Here is an 18,266-nt window from a genome sequence, read left to right on the forward strand (position 1 = left end):
GTAGGACACAGTAGCTTGAAGTCAATTTGAGAAAAGAGAGTTTAGGAATAAATGCTATGGAGTAGTTGAAAATGAATGAAAATATTATTGATGGGGAGAGGAGTGATAGAAGTGGCATTGCATGATTTCATCAGCAGAGCTTTCACTGCTTCATAGCCAGCACTTTTTCAGAAGGGATCAATTAGACATGATCAAAAGTTAACATTGCTTGGTACTTAATACTTTCATGATTCCAGAAACACTCTGATTGTAAGTCACACCCATAATTAATGTCATCCTTTATGAAATCAATATAAGGAGATCTAAAGAACGTGAATTTAGGATGATATAGTCAAGTAAAAAGTAAAAGCAAGGCTCCACACAAAAATTAATTTTCCTATAAATAAAATGGGAATAATATTATCTACTTCACAAGGTTATTTTGTGGTTAAATATATGCATATTTATATTATATGGCATGAATAGGTCAGTTCTTTTGTAGATTGCAAATACATTCAATTTTTCAATTCTACGTCGTGCCATTTGTTATTCAGTAATGTTTCACGAGATAGAACTTAACTTTTTCCTTCTTTTTATTTTTATATATTTTTTTACTTTTAGAGATGGGATGAACTTCTGTCACCCAGGCTGGAGTGTAGTGGCACAGTCATAGCTTACTGCAGCGTCAAACTTCTGGGCTCAAGGGATGTTCCTACCTCAGCCTCCTGAGGATGGGATTACAGGCCTGAGCCACCATGCATGACCCTTCTTTTAATATGAAATATTTCATACATACAAAGGAGTATTACCTAGCATATGTGTAAAATGTTTAAAAAGCCCCACATCATATATCACCTCCTCCAAGTTTAAGAAATCAAACATTTCAATATTTTTGAGAGCCAGAGTTTTGAAAATATTTCATATATGCATGTTAAGTGTGTGTGTGTGTATGTGTGTGTATTCATATATATGTAAATACACGCACCCCACGTAGAGAAGAGTAAGAGAGCACTCTTTACAAGCTTAAGTAATTAATCTGTCCATGTTGTCCATTAGATTAGATTTGTTAATTGTGCTATTCGTATTCTCTATGATTATTAATATCTGATCTATTGGATATGTATATTACAGAGAAAAGTGTGTAAAATACCCTAGTATGAATTTATCCTGGTATTTTTATTAATTTGTTTTTTACCCTGCATACTTGAACAAGAATAAAAATTGAAGTTCTTGGTCACAGAGCTGTGGTGCATTTGCCCCAGGGCAGCCGCCTGCCTCAGAGCAATGTTGACGTCTCTGAATTACTGCTCCTGTTTCATTTTTGTCCTTTGAGGATTTTGTGTACTTTCTCTCCAGCTCAACATGCATTGACAGTTCCTCTTTTCAGTATTTTACTTGAGATTGTCAGTGTTCTGTGGGACTAGGATTTTTTAGGATATTTTATCTGTGATAATTGTTTGCAATTTTTTTTTCTTAAAATAGACAAAGAAAATAAATGTGTATATTCAGCCAGCTTGTATTTGCTCCTAGTAAGGAGGCGTATGTCTTAACTATTTACTAAACTGGGCATGTCTAATACATTTCACCAAAAGGGAGGTGTCACATGCACAAATAAAAACATACAGTAAAAAAGTCTGAAGTGGTCTATGAAAGACCATATGGAATGATACGAAATTGCAAGGAAGAAAGGTTTCATTCATGTCGGTGGTCAGTGCTCTGCATATATACTGTATAGTACGACTATCTCATGAATTAGATTCCATCTTGACTGGCTCCTCTAAAAGGTATAAAACTCCTTTATTTTTGAATTTAAAAAGACAGTGAGGCCTTGGTTTTCAAACCATTCTATCTTAGTAGAAAGCATATGAGTAAATCAGGAGTTAACAACCTGGTTTATTAGCCAAATCTGGCCTCCCATCTATTTTTGCACATAGAGTTTTATGGGAATATACTTACCTTTATTAATTTTCATATTCTCTATGGCTACTGTCCTGCTACAACAGTAGAGTTGAACAGTTCCCACAGAGACTTCACGCCCCTCAAAATCTTAAGATATTTACAATCTGGCCTTGTATTGTAAAGTTTGCCAACACCTATAGTACATTACACTTTGTATTATAGAATAAGTTTAGAGGGAGACTTTTTTCTTAGCCTAACTTTCTCCTTCTTACTTATTTTTACTTAAATGGATTTGGTGGTTCACACAATAAATATTTATTCATGCAGTCTATCTGTGCTGAGAGCTTTTCTGTTTCTTTGATTAGAGATAAGTACTTGCTCCTGTTCCTGAATAATTATTTTCTTTAGTAAAAGCAGTAGGATCTTGGGCGGCACCTGTGGCTCAGTGAGTAGGGTACTGGCCTCATATACCGAGGGTGGCAGGTTTGATCCTGGCGCCAGCCAAACTGCAACAACAAAAAAAAATAGCCAGGCATTGTAGTGGGCTTCTGTAGTCCCAGCTACTCGGGAGGCTGAGGCAAGAGAATTGGTTAAGCCCAAGAGCTGGTGGTTGCTGTGAGCTGTGACACTACAGCACTCTACTGAGGGTGACAAAGTGAGACTCTGTCTCTAAAAAAAAAAAAAAGAAAAGAAATGAAAGAAAAAGAAAAAGGCAGTAGGATCTCCAATGCTGTTTGTATGGAAACTTTTGAAATGATAAATGTCCACAGTTGTTTTCTACCAATTTGATCCTAGATTAGTGTACTTAAATGATTAAAAAAAATGTATCAAGTAACTATTCAGTAAACCAAATATCCTTGCATTCATGAGATAAAATATCACATATACTCCTCTATGAAGTGATATTAGCAGGTCTTTAAATTGGGAAGGGTTTCAGAGCATAACCTGCACATGTGTTAATGTGGTCTCTTTGCTTTAATTACTGAAACCAAATAGAAAAGGTGTCAACTGAGAAAGCAGGAAGGGGATTAAGATTTTTAATGTAATCATTAAAGTTCTGCTGTTACATGTTAAAAGGAAATATAATGAAATCCCAAGATCTCAAACACTAACTTATTTCACTCTGTTTCCTGGGAGTACCAGCTCTCCACAGTCCGCTTAGATGATGAGCATCAAGCCCGAATTAACAATAGCGTCTGTGCACTCTTGTGTCTCAGGGAATACTCGAATCCAGCCCACTAGCTCTCAGATACACCGGTGACTCTGATCATCCACTTCCTAGGAGTTTTGCTGAAATGACCAATGACTACTGCCTACGCTTAGGGCAGCGCTCTCAGTTCTCATTTACAAGGTTAAGGTTAAGACATCCTGATGCTGGGGATTCACCAGGTGTCGCGGTGTCCTATTCAGAACTGCAAACAGCTCTATTTGTAGCCATTTAAGATGGAGGGATTTGAACTGATGGAGAAGGGGGGTATTCAAATCATATTAAATGTGAATGTTCTTATGGGAAATTGTTTGCCTCAACAACTTTAGCTGTCCACCTCCAGCAGTTACCAATAAAGAGTGTAGCATCCCTCGGACATTTAACCTGATGGAAATCAAGAAAAATGGGGATATGTAAAAAGCTGCATATCTGCAAGGTGACGTTTAGAACTTCCGACGTAACATGCAAGCACTAGTGAGCTCAAACAGAAGGTGTAAGCTAACATTCTCTCTACTGTATTAAATCAGACACGTGATGCCAAAAAGACAGGTAGTAGCCGGGAGTGGAGACAGAAACATTAGTTTTTCAACATTCACATTATGCTCAAATTGTAGATCAGGAAATTAATTTACTGCTGCAAACTTATTTTTGAATTGTATTCAGTATTAAACTTAGAAAATATCTGAGTAAATATTTTACAATGAAGCTAAATATTTTGTGCAATTTTTGCTGGATATAGCTGGATATAGCTGGATACGTGGATATAGCTGTAAAGCGCTGAGCTCCCAGTTGAAATATTTTGAAAGGCAGAGAGTAGATACAGGGATTCCTCTGCTGGGGACAGAGCGTGCTCATGTCCTGGGGCTGTCCGGAAAGCATCCAGCCACTTACACCTGGTGGATTCTACTGTTATAGGGTTCAGTGTTAGTGAGCCAAACCGGACTAGTGGAATTCACCCTAATCCATTGGAAGGGAAGATTCCCCAGGCAAACAGCTTTGTAGGTTTTGCTGTAGTTCAAATAGCTACGTTTCCGTTTTGTGAGAAACAGACAAAAGGGGATTAAGAACATTATCATATTCTTTACATTAGTACAGTAGAATTATTTATAGGAAAATGTGAGTGAATTTTCTTTGCAGCATAATGTAGAAGAGTTACAGTTACATGGCTAATTGTTTAATGATTACATTAAAAATCTGAATCCCCTTTTGTCTGTTGGTTCTGGGCTTTTGTCTCGCATCGTTTACTCAGTTCGCTACCATTTTCCCTCTCGCCCAGGAGATTGCACCAACAGTTCGAAAGCTACAAGGAACAAGTGAGAAAAATAGGGGAAGAAGCGCGGCGTTACCAAGGCGAGCACAAGGACGACGCTCCCACGTGTGGAATCTGCCATAAAACCAAGTTCGCGGACGGGTGCGGCCACCTCTGCTCCTACTGCCGCACCAAGTTCTGCGCGCGCTGCGGCGGCCGCGTGTCTCTGCGATCCAACAACGTGAGTGTCCGCGCGGCGGGCTGGGCGCTAGGGGGCGCGCGGGAGGCGCTCGGGGCGCGCGCGGGAAGGTCGCGCCCCCCAGCATGAGCTCATTGCATGTCAGAGGGGGCACGGTGCGTGCACGTGCACGTTATCAGGCCACCCCTCTGTTTCGTAGCAGTAGGGATAGTGGTTCCTAACGGGGTACTTTCCACGTGGGTGTATCTTGATGCATGATTCCTATTCAAGTCAGCTGTGGGTTTACTTGTAAATTTGTTTTCTGTAAATTTAGCACCTTCATGAATTGTAGAACTCTTAAAAGTTATGACCAATTCTAGTAAGAAAAAAAAGATCTAATTACTGTTAATTTCTGCTACATTGGATTTCAGATTGAACAGAGGATAAAACTGTCATATATTAAGCAGTGATTAGCCTCTGTGAGAGTAATTTCAGATTTACTAGCATGCCAAGGCTTGTCTCATAGAAATCATTTAAAGAGCATGTCAAATACACTTTTTTGAAAAATTTGAGACTTGTCTATCTCATTTTCCTTTCTATGAGATCCATATATTCGTATCTGATGCAATTTCCTTTTTTGAGTGAAATAAGAGACACTCTGCTATATGCCAGGGTTTTAAATAAATGCAATTTTTGAAGCTTTATGATGCTAATACTGTAGGATTCAATTTTATTTATGAAATACTAGAATAATTCTAATAAATACTTAATTCAAAATACATTTTAATATACATTATCATATTCTTTACATTAGTACAGTAGAATTATTTATAGGAAAATGTGAGTGAATTTTCTTTGCAGCATAATGTAGAAGAGTTACAATTACATGGCTAAAGAATCCCAGTGTTTCTCTAAAGAATTTCTTATATTATTTAATCATGGATATTGTTTAATATAATATATGCTCATGTTTAAAAGTTACATGAAACCTTAAGCCCCTTTGATATTTTTCTAATTTGGAAAGACGACAGTTAAACAAACCTCCCAAACAACATTGTATTCTTGGCAGTTTCATTGAGGTATAAGTAAGACATCCTAAAATCTCCTACAGTGGAATTAAGACACTGAGTATAATCAACATAGTTCATACTTTAAAGTGAAGCTATTATTGTCTCTGTAGCTTTAGGAAGATCATGAGCTTCTTTGAACAATAGTTTATGTATACTGAAGAAAATTTCATAACTTTTTTATGAAACTGAATAATAACCCATTACTTTGCATAGTTATGAGAATTAAATAAAATAATCAAAATCTAGCACTTAATGATATGCACATTTAATTTTTCTTTAGGTTTTAGTCTTAAGACTTCCCAAGTTTTCTTTTTCCTTCCAAAAAGTGATTTGTTAGAGTTAATCTTCATGCACCACCTTAAAGCCTCTCTGTAACAAGCTGGGCTATTAAGGTAGTACCCGACAGGTAGAAAGTACCCAAGATCTACTGGTTAATTTCCTCTTACTCAATGTTCTTAAATACATTATATTAAATTATACATATAATACATTATATGTACATATAAAACATTATATAATATTAAATATATTTTGGAATATATTCTGTCCTGGAGGTGGTTCTCAAAGTATTCAACAACCCACATGGTAAGGGCACTGTTCAGTCTGAAAGGATGCTGGCAGTGAAGAAATAGGTGCAGAGCCAGCTGAGTTTTAGTTTGGTCTAAGCACCCTTAACTATTGGATGCTTTTAACATTTCATGATAGGTTTGAGGCAAGCCAATTAAAATACAGTTAACTGTTGAGATATTAAACTCATTAGGGTCAAGCTAAGGTCCAAAAGGAGAGGATGTATAAAGCAAATTGAGCTTGGAGATACTTAGGCATTGAAGAGGAAGCTCAGGCCCATTGTAATTCATCCATCTTTACCAAACCCATCCAATCCTGGAAAAAATATTTAAAGGCACAAAATAAAGCAAAGCACGGCTTAATTTCAATTTGAGCATAAGACAAAAACATCAGATAAAGTTTGTTTTTTCTATGACATAAACCTTGAAATACGTATCACAAATTAATATTGCTGTGGAATAATTTATGACTAACACAGTTAACATACTCCCCTTCTCATTTTTATGTACTGCAAACATTTCTCATGCTTAGATTTCTAAAAAAAAAAAAGTGACTATAAGTATTTTAATTGTAATTTCATAAAATTGTGTATGTAATTTTATGCATTTTAATGAAGTATTTGCAATAATACATAAACTACATGTGGTAGTGACATAACCTTTCTTTCTGAAGACATTTTAAATGTATATTTACTAATCCAGTTCTAAAAAGTTCGGAAATTACTGTGACCAATTCTTACATCTAACATATAGCAGCACACATATGTGTGTATTTTCAATGAAGGATTGAATTATGACTATTTTTTAGGAAGAGGGAAATACTTGTGTTTTAAAGAAACAACATAATTGTTTTCATAAAACCAGTTTATTAATATGTGGCTCATTTTTGTTTTTCTCTTCTTCTTTTTCTTCTTTCTTTGCTCTGCTTCCTTGGATGCTTTCTCAAAGGAGGACAAAGTGGTTAGAATCCATGCTTTCTTTTCTATCATTTGTTATTATATTGCCGTGAACTTTGTTAAGTGAATGTTGCACAATGAAATTAAATGCCAGGAAGAGCTCCTTCCCATTCTTATGTAAAAAGAAAATAAGATGAACTTCTAGGAGCATTACAGAACTTTAAATTGATAGGTAAAGTCTGTTAATAGGGTAGATTAAATTCCTGAGGACAGTGAGGATTTAATATGATTTATATCACTGTGAGCTCATTTGTCTTCTTAGCTCTTTGAGATTTGATGTTTTTTTTCTATCTGCCTTCAGGAACAATACATTCCAGCGGTCTCTTCCTCTCTCAGAGCTTAGTGGATGCACAGGCAGATGATTTGAAACTATTGCAGAAGGAAGGGAATGTACCGATTTGGGGAGAATAGATCAAATTCAAATCAAGAAATCAAAATACAATTATTTTTCTGTAGAACACAAGTAGCAGAGTTGTCATATTGAACCAAATGTTTCCCTTTTGTCTCTAGGGCAGAGAAATAACTCCTTGGGGAAAGAAAAGGTCAGTTTTAACTCTTAGCAGCAGAAGAAACTATAGAGGGCTGTTTACACTTGGACGGATACGCTCCAAATAAAACTTTTGTTCAGTCTTTCTTTGTATACATACTATACACCTTGATCTGGTGTAAATTATAGCTTCCTTGCAGCTCATTAATCTCCCAACATGAGATTGAGTCAATGAGTATTTCAGGTTCAATATATTAACTCAGCTGCCTTTGTTCAGTATTTTTAAAGCTTAAGTGATGTACTGTAGTGTATAATTAGAAACCATGACATTAAATTGAACATTGATCTGTGTTTTTAAACTTGATGCTGGCGTGTGTTCATCAATTTGTTTTATGAAAAAGAAGTAAGGTTGAAAAATCACATAGAGTAGTCTATTTTCTCTCATTTTTTTGCTGTTGGTAGTATGTGGTATCATTTTAGGAGGTATGATTTTAATGGAATATCGTACTATATTTAAAAACTATAACTAAAGTATCACACTTGTGGTTTCATGAATATTATTATTTTGGGTGAGACTACATTTTAAGATATGGATACTTTTTAATTCTTTTAAAACATAAAAGTGTAAGTAAACAGTAATCTGAGTGCTATGTAGATTCTTTTAGGGTAGCCACGCTCATTATCCCCTTGACTGCACTTCCATGATAGTAGGTGGTTGTACTTATGGTTACCGTGAACTGAGAATACAGGTGGGTTTTGCTGTTCTTGGACTGAACACAGAGGGAAACATCTGTAAAATACAAAGGACTTTCAATTATTCTTTTCATTGCAAATAGAATTATATACAACTACCACTTTATTTTTAAGCACTCTGTCATAATGTCTTAAAAAAACCTTTTAGCCTATTAAGGTTGTTCAATGAATTGCCTTTGTACTTAAGGGAAACTGAAGCCAGATCTTGTCTCAGTTTGTTAGAGAGAATAACTGATTATTAGACAAATTACTTAATTGCCAGTTCTTTCCCTATTGCTCTGGGCTCTTTTACTTTTGGTAGAGACATTATAGTGTGTGTGTTCACGCACATGTGCGTATGTAGTGTTGGCATGTGCGAGTGGAAAGGGGAAAAAATAAGGGAAGATAAAACTTTTCTGAGAATAATCTCCATCTTGATCAATATAATAATAATGGATTTTATTTGTTCTGTTAAATTGGTGAAGAAATGTTATTAAAGTACTGGACATGAAATATTAATATGTAGTCTTAAAGAATGCTAGTTAAGAGTTATATGTTTAAAAAAGTATTGATTATAATATCATATCATCCCAGGAGGATTTTATTTTAAAATGTTACTCTTTGCCTGGATTGCATCTAATAACAACTTGGAAAATATGTATTTGCTTATAAAGAAAATGGCTTCCCTAAAGGATCACTTTGCAACGGGTATATGTAATGGTTGGCTGTAGGAAATTACCTTGCACAAGGGCACACTCTTCTTGGTCAAACTATGATTTTTTTTTTTTTACTTTATTGAAAACCCTCATCTAAATATATAGGGAGGCCACAAAAGTTCCTTAAAAAGCCTGCTTAAGTTTATCTTTGTTTAACTATCTATTTTGTAGGAGAGGGCTGCATTTAGAAGCTCCATTGATAATGTTAACCCTTTGCTGCTACTAAGCTAACTGAATTGAATCCTCAAAATTCAATTTTTTGAGTATTTACTATGAATTTTTATTAGTAATATCCCCCTCCTTGTGGTGAGGATGTTTTTTTATATATAGTGCAACTAAAAATGAATTTACCAGATTTCTAGTTCACCTATATATGTAAAAAATATTTTTTATATCAAGGTAGTAAGTAATAAGGCTTTACATTTTTAAACTCAAAATTTTTTTAACTGTCTATAACTTTCCATTGGTGTTCGTTTTTAAACATTGGGCTAAATGTGCTAAATGGCATGTGATAAAACAAACATATTTTCATAGAAAAAAACTTTAAAAATTTGGGAGTTGGCTTGGATGGGAGAGTGCCAACTGAATTTGAAAATGACCTTATCTTTAGGTATTATCTGTAGGTTGATTGATTTTTGACAGCAGTGAAAACTTTGCCCTCACAGATTATACTCTTAAATACTAACCTAATGATTTGGGGTTTTCTTCTCTTGCTAGGATTCCATAAAGGCAAGCAAGTCAGTAGAATCATAATCATTTAAAAAATGATTTGCATGATTGCATTAAATATTTATTCTTATGAAAAATCTTCTCAGAGTTATCCATATTTAGTTCATGGCATGATTAAGCATATGATCCTAATTTACAACCTTCAATCCTTTGAAAAAATGTTTGTGAGAGTTTGTTTGGACTCAGTTTTACACTTTTTTTCATAGATAGTTTGATTGATTTCTTTGACCAAAGTTATCCTAGAGGTTCTTCCCAGAAAGATAGTATAAGCCTATATAAAAAGTTTAGAAATATAGATTAATATGATAAAAAGGAAATGTTGGGATGTATCAAGAGGAAAACTTGGACAATTTGGTTGACTAGATTTCTCATTTTGTCCAGTCTGGTTTTGCTGTGTTTACTGCAGAGGGGAATAAGCCAACAAGTTGCAAAAGCTTTTCTGTGAGATAATTCAGAAAGCTGTGAAAATTTTATTACAAATTTGTTTGTGAAATTTGACACTGTTCTTCAAGAAATTTTAATCTTGTACTTAGCATTTCTAAATATTCTAAAAATGTTTGCTAATATTCAATAGACATTGAGAAGTTTATAACCTGTGTAGACTTGATTTTGCCCCCCCCATGATTTAATACAGTTATAAAATCTGTTTCTATAAATGATAAGCTGGCAAATCAATATTAAGTAAGCATCCATAGTGGGACTAAGAGCTACACAAGGGTGTAGAAAATTAGCTTTTTTGTATAATAAAATGGCTGTGGTAGACACAGCTTTCACAAAGCTACTAACTAGACTATGTAAAAACTTCCTGACTTTTTATGAACATAAATTGTCATCTCTCTTATTTACACACCTAGGAGCATAGTTTCTGGTTCATATGGATAGTCTATGTTTGACATTTTAAGGAAATTCCAAACTTTTCTCAAGTGGCTTCCCAGTAGTGAATAAGTGTTCTTTAATAATTTCTTCATATTTTTTACAACACTTGTTATTATCTTTTCACTTAATGGTCATCATGTTACATGTGAAGTGAAGTAGTATCTCTTTGGGTTTTCATAAAGCTATTTTTAAGCCAAATTTTTCAAATTAGTTGGGTATCTATGCAATGATTCACTTTGTGTGAACTTTCATTCTAGATAAAATACTTCTAACTTAGCAATTGCTTAAAACTGTTTTTTTTTTTCCTGAAACAAAAAAAAAGATTGAATTTTTTTAAAGGTTACATGTTGGATGTATTAGGTTTTAAGTTCAGTTTCTTCTCTAGGGATTCTTTATTTCCCTAAGTTAGATTAATGTAATTATTACTCTATATTAAGTCAATCAAAACAGTAGATCTGTGAGATTTACAGTAAGATAATTTGGAATCTATCTATCTGAACTACCTCTCCCTAGGGTGCAAACAAATCAGAGATTTTTTATGACCAATTAAGAAGACTCATTCTTTAACACACAAAGAGAACTGGAAGCTTCAGTTTTACCTCACAGACATACATAGGTCCAAGATTTTCACAGAAACTCAAGCCCACACTTTAAAAGGCTATGGGGTGCAATATATTGTCTCTAGTGATGTGGACTTTTAGCAGCATACAAAGAAATACACACAAAACTTAAGAACCGTATTTTCTGTCATCTGCTACCCATCTCCTAATGTCTGCCATCAAAGAGATTTTACCAACAGGCAAATTAGCTATCAATGTTGCCATTAGTAGGAAAGATATTATAGTTAATCAGCCTATTTAATCTCCTATGAGTATAATCATTTCAGATCTCTATGGTTGCTGCTTGGAAAGCATCTTTTTCCATGCTTTTATTTTCACCCTATTATCTTTGAATCCATTGTCTGTCTTCTGTAGATAGTATATATTAAAGTCTTGTGCTTTGTTTTGTTTTTATTCAGTCTTAGAATCTCTGCCTTTTTATTGCATTCTTTAATCCATTTATATTTAATGTTATTAATCACAATACTTTGTCTTCTTTTTTTTGTTTTTATATTTTATTTGTTTGTTCCTCCATTCCTTCTTTATTGCTTTCTTTTGTAATAAATGAATATTTTCTGGTCATATTTTATTTTTTTCAGTGTTCTTGTACTACATCTTCTGAACAGTTTCGGAGTTTTTAATATATGTCTTAACTTATCAGAATCTATTTCACATTTACACTACCTTAATACCAATGAGAGAAAGAATCATTAATACTGTGTATCTATATTCCCCTTTACCCTTTTCTGTGCTATTATTCTTGAATATATTAATATTATATCTGTATGTATTACAAACTCAAAAATATGTTGTTATAATTATTAGTTTATATATTTAGCTGAGAAAAGAAATGAGAACAATTCTATATTTTTAGGGTCTGTTTTATTGATATTTTTATGTATTACTTTTGGGTATCTTCATCTCTTTCTATGGTTTGCAGTTACTATCTCGAGTCATTTCTTTGCTCCAGTACAACATTGCTTCCAACCACTCCCTGTCAAATATACTTTATTCTCTATATTTTATATGCTTTAACAATAATACTATTAAGTTAACATTATTTTATAAAATTTTTAGAAATCACTGAGAAAAATAAATATGAAATGATATTTTTATCCTTACCTATGTAATTTTCAATTATCTTAACAAGTATTCTTTATTTTTTCTTATGGATTCATGTTATTGTCTAGTGTCATTATCATCCTGAAGAAATTCCTTCAGTGTTTGTTTAAGGTGGGTCTTGTAGCATAGAACTCTGTCAGCTTTTATTTATCTTGAGAATTTCTTTAATTCACTTTGATTTTTGAAAGAAAACTTCATTGGACATAAGATTCTTGGTTGACGGTTTTATCTTTCAGCACATTCCTTATATTATCCCAGCTATTAATCTTATTAAACTTCTCTTTGACATGATGAGTTGATTTTCTCATGTTGCTTTTAAGAATTTTTTTTTTTTGATCTCTCTTTGCTTTTTCATATTTACTATAATGTATATGTGACTGGGCTTGGACATATTTGTGTTCCTCTTACTTGAAATTCATTGAGTTTATTGGGTGTATAGAAAATGTTATCAGCCATTATATCTAATTTGGAAGCTGATCCTCATCCCCACTACTGGGACTTGTTTTTATTTTTTTGTATCCTTCTTATTCATTTAGTGAGTTGCCTGTATTGTTTCAACAAGTCTAATTTTCCTTGCAGTGTGTAGCCTCTGATGTTACATCCCATGAGTACAGCCTCAGGCTACACACATCAGTCCTACTCCTCGCTATCAGGGAAAATGATGTTTTTAACCATGCTGTCTTTGACTGTCCCTGTCTTTCCCTGGTCCCCCTGTAAACTTCTAGCTGTTTGCTCCTTTTAGTATCACATAAGGCATTAGCTTCAACTACTTGCTTAGCAGTTGCACTATTGTTTTCAATACTGCCATAGTGTACAAGTTAACTCTCTAGTCTGATCCAATTAAATTTGGTCTCCTTTATAGGAGTAATATTTGAGCCAATCCTTAAAGTCTGTTCCAATCTCAGGCTCTTCTTAGCTGGCTGTCTCCCTGGTTCTTTCTTTTAAGTATCACATTGTCTGCCATTTCACTTGTTTCTATCATAGCTATCAGCCACCTCTTAATTGATTACCAACAGAATCTATACTGTTTTTGACACTGCTTGAATTTTCTCCCCCTCTATTCCAAATAGAATCAACCTCCTTAGGGAAAGCTACAAAGCTTTCTCTTTTTATGGCCTCTTTGCCTCCTGGTAAGAACCACTCTCTAGGGGTGGGGTAGGAACAGCAGCCTCTTATTCTCAGATAGATACCCTGCTCTATGAATGGGGTACTGGATATAATCAGTAGCCCCTGTTCATCTTTACCTGATTTTTTCTGGAACAGAACCTTTACCCAACAGACAACCTGGATCAGGTACAAGTAGGCTTCAGTACACTAACCCTGCCATACCTGAGGTAGAGCTTCAACCCTGTAAGTGAAAGCTGGATGGAGGAAGGAAACCCCTAACCACTCAAAAGCAGTTGCTTATAATGGAGTGTCTATAACATGAAATTGGAAGTGGGAATAAGAAATTTTGGCAGCCTTCACCTTTGGGGTAGATACTGTAGGCCTTGACTGAGAATTGGGAGTATAGAAAGCCCATGTTCTTGGCTGAACCCACCTAGAGTGGAACTTCAATCTTGCTGAACTCAGGAGAAGAAAAGGAGATGGTTGAGGCTTAAGTGCCACAGACTCTTGCTTACAGAAACATAGTATATACATTCAATAAATGATTCTCCATTTGATATATGCCCTCTGTATAATTTTCAGATACTTTAAATGACTGCTTTTAAAAACTAACTTTTGTTCAGGGAAGGAGGGTTGTTGGCAGAGCTCCTCACGTCACCATTCTAGAAAAGCTAGTCCAATAGAATCTTCATAGTTCTATGTTAATTCATCCATTCACTTATTTGTTCATTTTAATTTATTCACATATAGGTTTTCCTCCTATCAGGAGTCTTACATATAATTATTTTTATATTTATTTATTTATTTTGCAGCTTTTGGCTGAGACCGGGTTTGAGCCCGCCACCTCCAGTATATGGGGCTGGCGCCCTACTCCTTGAGCCACAGGTGCCACCCCATATAATTATTTTTATGTCAAAAGTACTATCTCAATCTTTTCAATAAATGTAATTTGATGGTGATGCATGCCAAGATGCTCTCTTTCTGTTCATTTTAATGTAAAAATTATTTGGTATTTAAGAAAAATCTATTGCATTTAATCACTAAGTTTACAATTGTTTAACCAGAAGATCACTAATGACAGTCAGTGGACCAAGGGTACGATTATAAAGGTTTTCCGTACTACCTAATCTGGCATGGAAATCACAGAGAGAAGTTGCCCTTGATGGACAGTATCACAGAAGGTTTATAAGGAGGGCAGTAAGTCAAGCCCTAGGTTAATAGTTATAAATCAGGATCACTAAGACTTCTTGTTTGACTCCAGTTCTTTGACACTTGCCTTGTTTTGTTTAATACTGCTCTTTACTTTTAGACGTGGTTAAAACTTCTATTACTTATAATTACTTCTATTACTTATAATAATTATAAGTTAATTTGCACTTCACACTAGTGTATGATTATTCCCCAGAAGAATATATCTTCTGGAGTCTGTATATTTTAGCTCCCCTTCAAATTTATAGCTGCTAGAAGTATTTCTATTGTTACTAGATGTCGGGGGTGGGGGGGATTCTTACAGAGGAGATGTATGGATCAGATGCAGATTGGATTAAGTTACCAATTAAATATAACTACTAACTTTCCTTTATCAATCTTTCTCTTTTATACTTTCATACCTGTCTTTAGTTTTTCTAAGTATAAAGGTCTCTTTGGTCAATCCTTTAACAATTGATGAAAAGCTATTTACCAAAGGGCAGCAGCAACTCAAGTGCACTTTTGATACTTTCTCATTATAACATATTCCACTTTGATTTGTGAGTTTCTTACAGGTATAGAAAAAATAAATACACCTTTAAATACTCAATGAGCACATTGCTTGACACATGATAAATACCCAATTCACATTAGTTGGGAAAATGCTAATAAAATGAGGCAGGAAATAAGGTTCACTTCAACTTTGACATTTTATATGTGTATTAAATTTTACTATCAGTAGCTGCAGTAAATCCTTCCTAGAAATTAACTAATATTTATTAGGCAGGTCTTTCTCAAATACTGGACTGCAAGGCTTAATTGCTGTGCAATTTCGTTCCACAACAGCCTTTGTGTTTGCTGCTGACAGCCCAGTTCAGTTCTTTTTGGACCACACTGTCACCTCTGAACTATTTTAGGAAAGACAACCCTGTCACCTGACTTAGTCTTTTATTTCTATTATTTAGCAAGATAATATGTTCTCTTGTTTTTCTTTAAGTGTCCCACCTTCTAATGGAGATTGAAGAACCAAAATACTATCTTCCTGCCCTTACTGTGGGTTCACGACCAGTTATTGTGTTTATTTCCCCTTTCTATGTCTTATTCTATTTTTTATCTTTCTTTGCTTTATTTTCAGGTTTGAGCAAAGAACAAAATTTAGAATGTTAAAACTAATTATTGCATATGGTATATAAAAGGTAACGGGATTATCTAAAATAAATTAATAAATTATATAATTAGCACATCTTGTGTTTCTACCTCAAAACTTTGAGAAGAAAAGTAATTTTGATGAGTTTGTGTTGGATGTCTTTAAGGTTTCTTTGTACCTAAGATAAAAGAAAAAATTGTACAAAGATATGGATAATTGTCACTGTCTTACCAGTGTTGCTTAGTTCTTCTTGTGTTCTTTTGATCTAAAGAACATCTTTCTTCAGCCGAGTAAGTCAACTACTTCCTTGATCACTGTTTCTCACCTGTCTGCTTTGCCCTTTTCTTTCCATTAAATGCATAATGAATTTACCTTACTGTTCTTCTCATAATTTTTCTCATCATCTTCACTACCTTCCACTACTAAAATTTTTCAAAATCTCAACACTATTCTTACATAATTATTCTTCCAGGAAAATATTGCATCATTTGTAAATAAAGTTTTCTGATATCAGCTGTTCTTGTTTACAGGAAAACAATATCTTCTCAAAACTCCTTAAGAATATAAATTGCAGGTTCTCTATTTTATGTAACTTCCTGCAACTTCTAGTAATACTTCATAAATGTGGCCGTTCCTTTGAGAAACATTTGCTCTAATTCCTCAGAAAAATAATACTCCTCCATACATAATTTTCATCTGTCTTTGAAATTTGAAATCGGTCTATTTAAAAAATGTTAGGTTAGGAAAAGAGGAATTCTTTTATTTTCTGTTAGTCTCGTCTGTCTTTTTGCTGAAAGGTGTTAAGAATGTTGCTGTGGGCACGAAGTCAGAGCAGGGAATCCAGGGTGGGGTTTCTCTGGTCTTTCCTCTCTGTGCTAATCCCATCCTCACACCCCTATCCTGCCTTCCCTTGGCACTATCCTCAGTATGGTTCAGGTGTTCACATTTCTTTCCCTCCAGTTTTTCCATGGATCATACTTGTCTCCAGCCACTGCAGGTGCCTCTGAACTTCCAAGTATCTGTTAACAGAATTCTAATAGTTCTGATATAAGATAGGGAGAATAGTTCTAGGAAAGCCTCAGCCTGGCAGTCAAATATATTAAAAGATATTTAATAAGCATATCAAATATAACATGTACAAAATTTAACTCCTGTTTTAACTTACAAAGCAGCTTATCTCACAGCTGCTTTCTCTCCTGTTTCTCTAATATACAGGGTGGTCATAAAGTTTTAAAATATTAAGCTATTTTAAAATTGCACATGAACTTTATGGCCACCATGTATATCTCATATACAGTCCATCAGGAAATCTTATTGGCTCAGTCTGTAGACTGTGTCTCCACAGTGCAAACTCTCCTCATCACCTCCACTCTGCCACTTTGGTTCAAGACACCATCTAGACTATAATACTGGGCTGAACCTGTTAGTTGGCCTTTCCCCCCATCTCTTCACCCTCTATGGCATTCCCTAAGACTAATCTCAGTTAGAGTGATTGCTTTAATGTGTTTGTAGTAGTAAATCCAACCATGCCTTATATGTCTCTGCTAAAAACCCTTCAGTAACTTCATCTCATCCAAAATAAAAGCTAATACCCTCGAAATTGTACCCAATATTCTATGTAATCTGTACTCCACACATACACACATCATCTCCCATCACTCTCCCACCCACCTGCTGCCTTCTACCCACTGCCTTCTTCCTGTTCCTAGCTCATACTAAATAAAAACCTGCCTAGCTCTTTCCTTTTCTAGAACATTCTTCACATCTCCCATTCCTAAACTCTCTTCAGACCTGTGCTCAAACATTACGTTATCAAAGATGATCATTGTATTTACTCCATATAAATTTGAAGTCACCTCCCAACCACAGGACATCATATGTCTTATACATATTTTCTTTTAATCATGTTTAATTTTTCTCCATAGTATTTCCCCTGTTTATTGTGTGCTTTGTGAAGACAGGACTTTGTTCTTTGCAGTATTCCCATTGCCAACAGCAATGCCTGGTGTAGACAGATGGGCACTCCAAAAATATGTGATGATTGTTGAGAAATCTTTGACTTCTGGGTTTATGCAGTTGGCTTCACATTAGCAGAACAAAGCACCACTTCTTAATTGCCATAGTCCTTCTTCCTTAAGAATCCCACTAGTCAAGGCCCTGCTGTAATTTGTATGCCGCATTTGCCAGGGGAAAGGAATGAAATGTGCAGCCCCAGGGCAGCGTGCAGAGCCATGGCACGGTTACTGAAGCATTTTTCAGCCTTCGCCCACTGCACCCTAGTCTGTCCTTGCTCTAAGATCATCGTGTGTTACTTAGTATAGAGATCTCTGGGGAATCCCAGGTACTTCCCAGGTTTCCCTTGGTCTCTGTTGCATCATAGACTCACTATTGTTTTACTTCACTTCATTCTTATCTGTACTATGTTTTCCAAAAATTTCTCAACGTTTTTAGCTTATTAA

General features: G+C 34.9%; 1 protein-coding gene across 1 annotated transcript in view; it reads left to right on the forward strand.

The window, feature by feature from the left end:
• Positions 1–18,266, forward strand: part of RIMS1 (regulating synaptic membrane exocytosis 1) — a 474,428-nt gene that overhangs the window by 188,197 nt on the left and 267,965 nt on the right. The window contains 3 exon segments of the mRNA XM_023513140.1: positions 2,461–2,467; positions 4,362–4,575; positions 7,097–7,108. Of these exon segments, the coding sequence (XP_023368908.1) occupies positions 2,461–2,467; positions 4,362–4,575; positions 7,097–7,108 (233 nt within the window).

Source organism: Otolemur garnettii, unplaced genomic scaffold (assembly GCF_000181295.1).
Source record: "Otolemur garnettii isolate 467f Iridium unplaced genomic scaffold, OtoGar3 scaffold00035, whole genome shotgun sequence".
Lineage (NCBI taxonomy): Eukaryota > Metazoa > Chordata > Mammalia > Primates > Galagidae > Otolemur > Otolemur garnettii.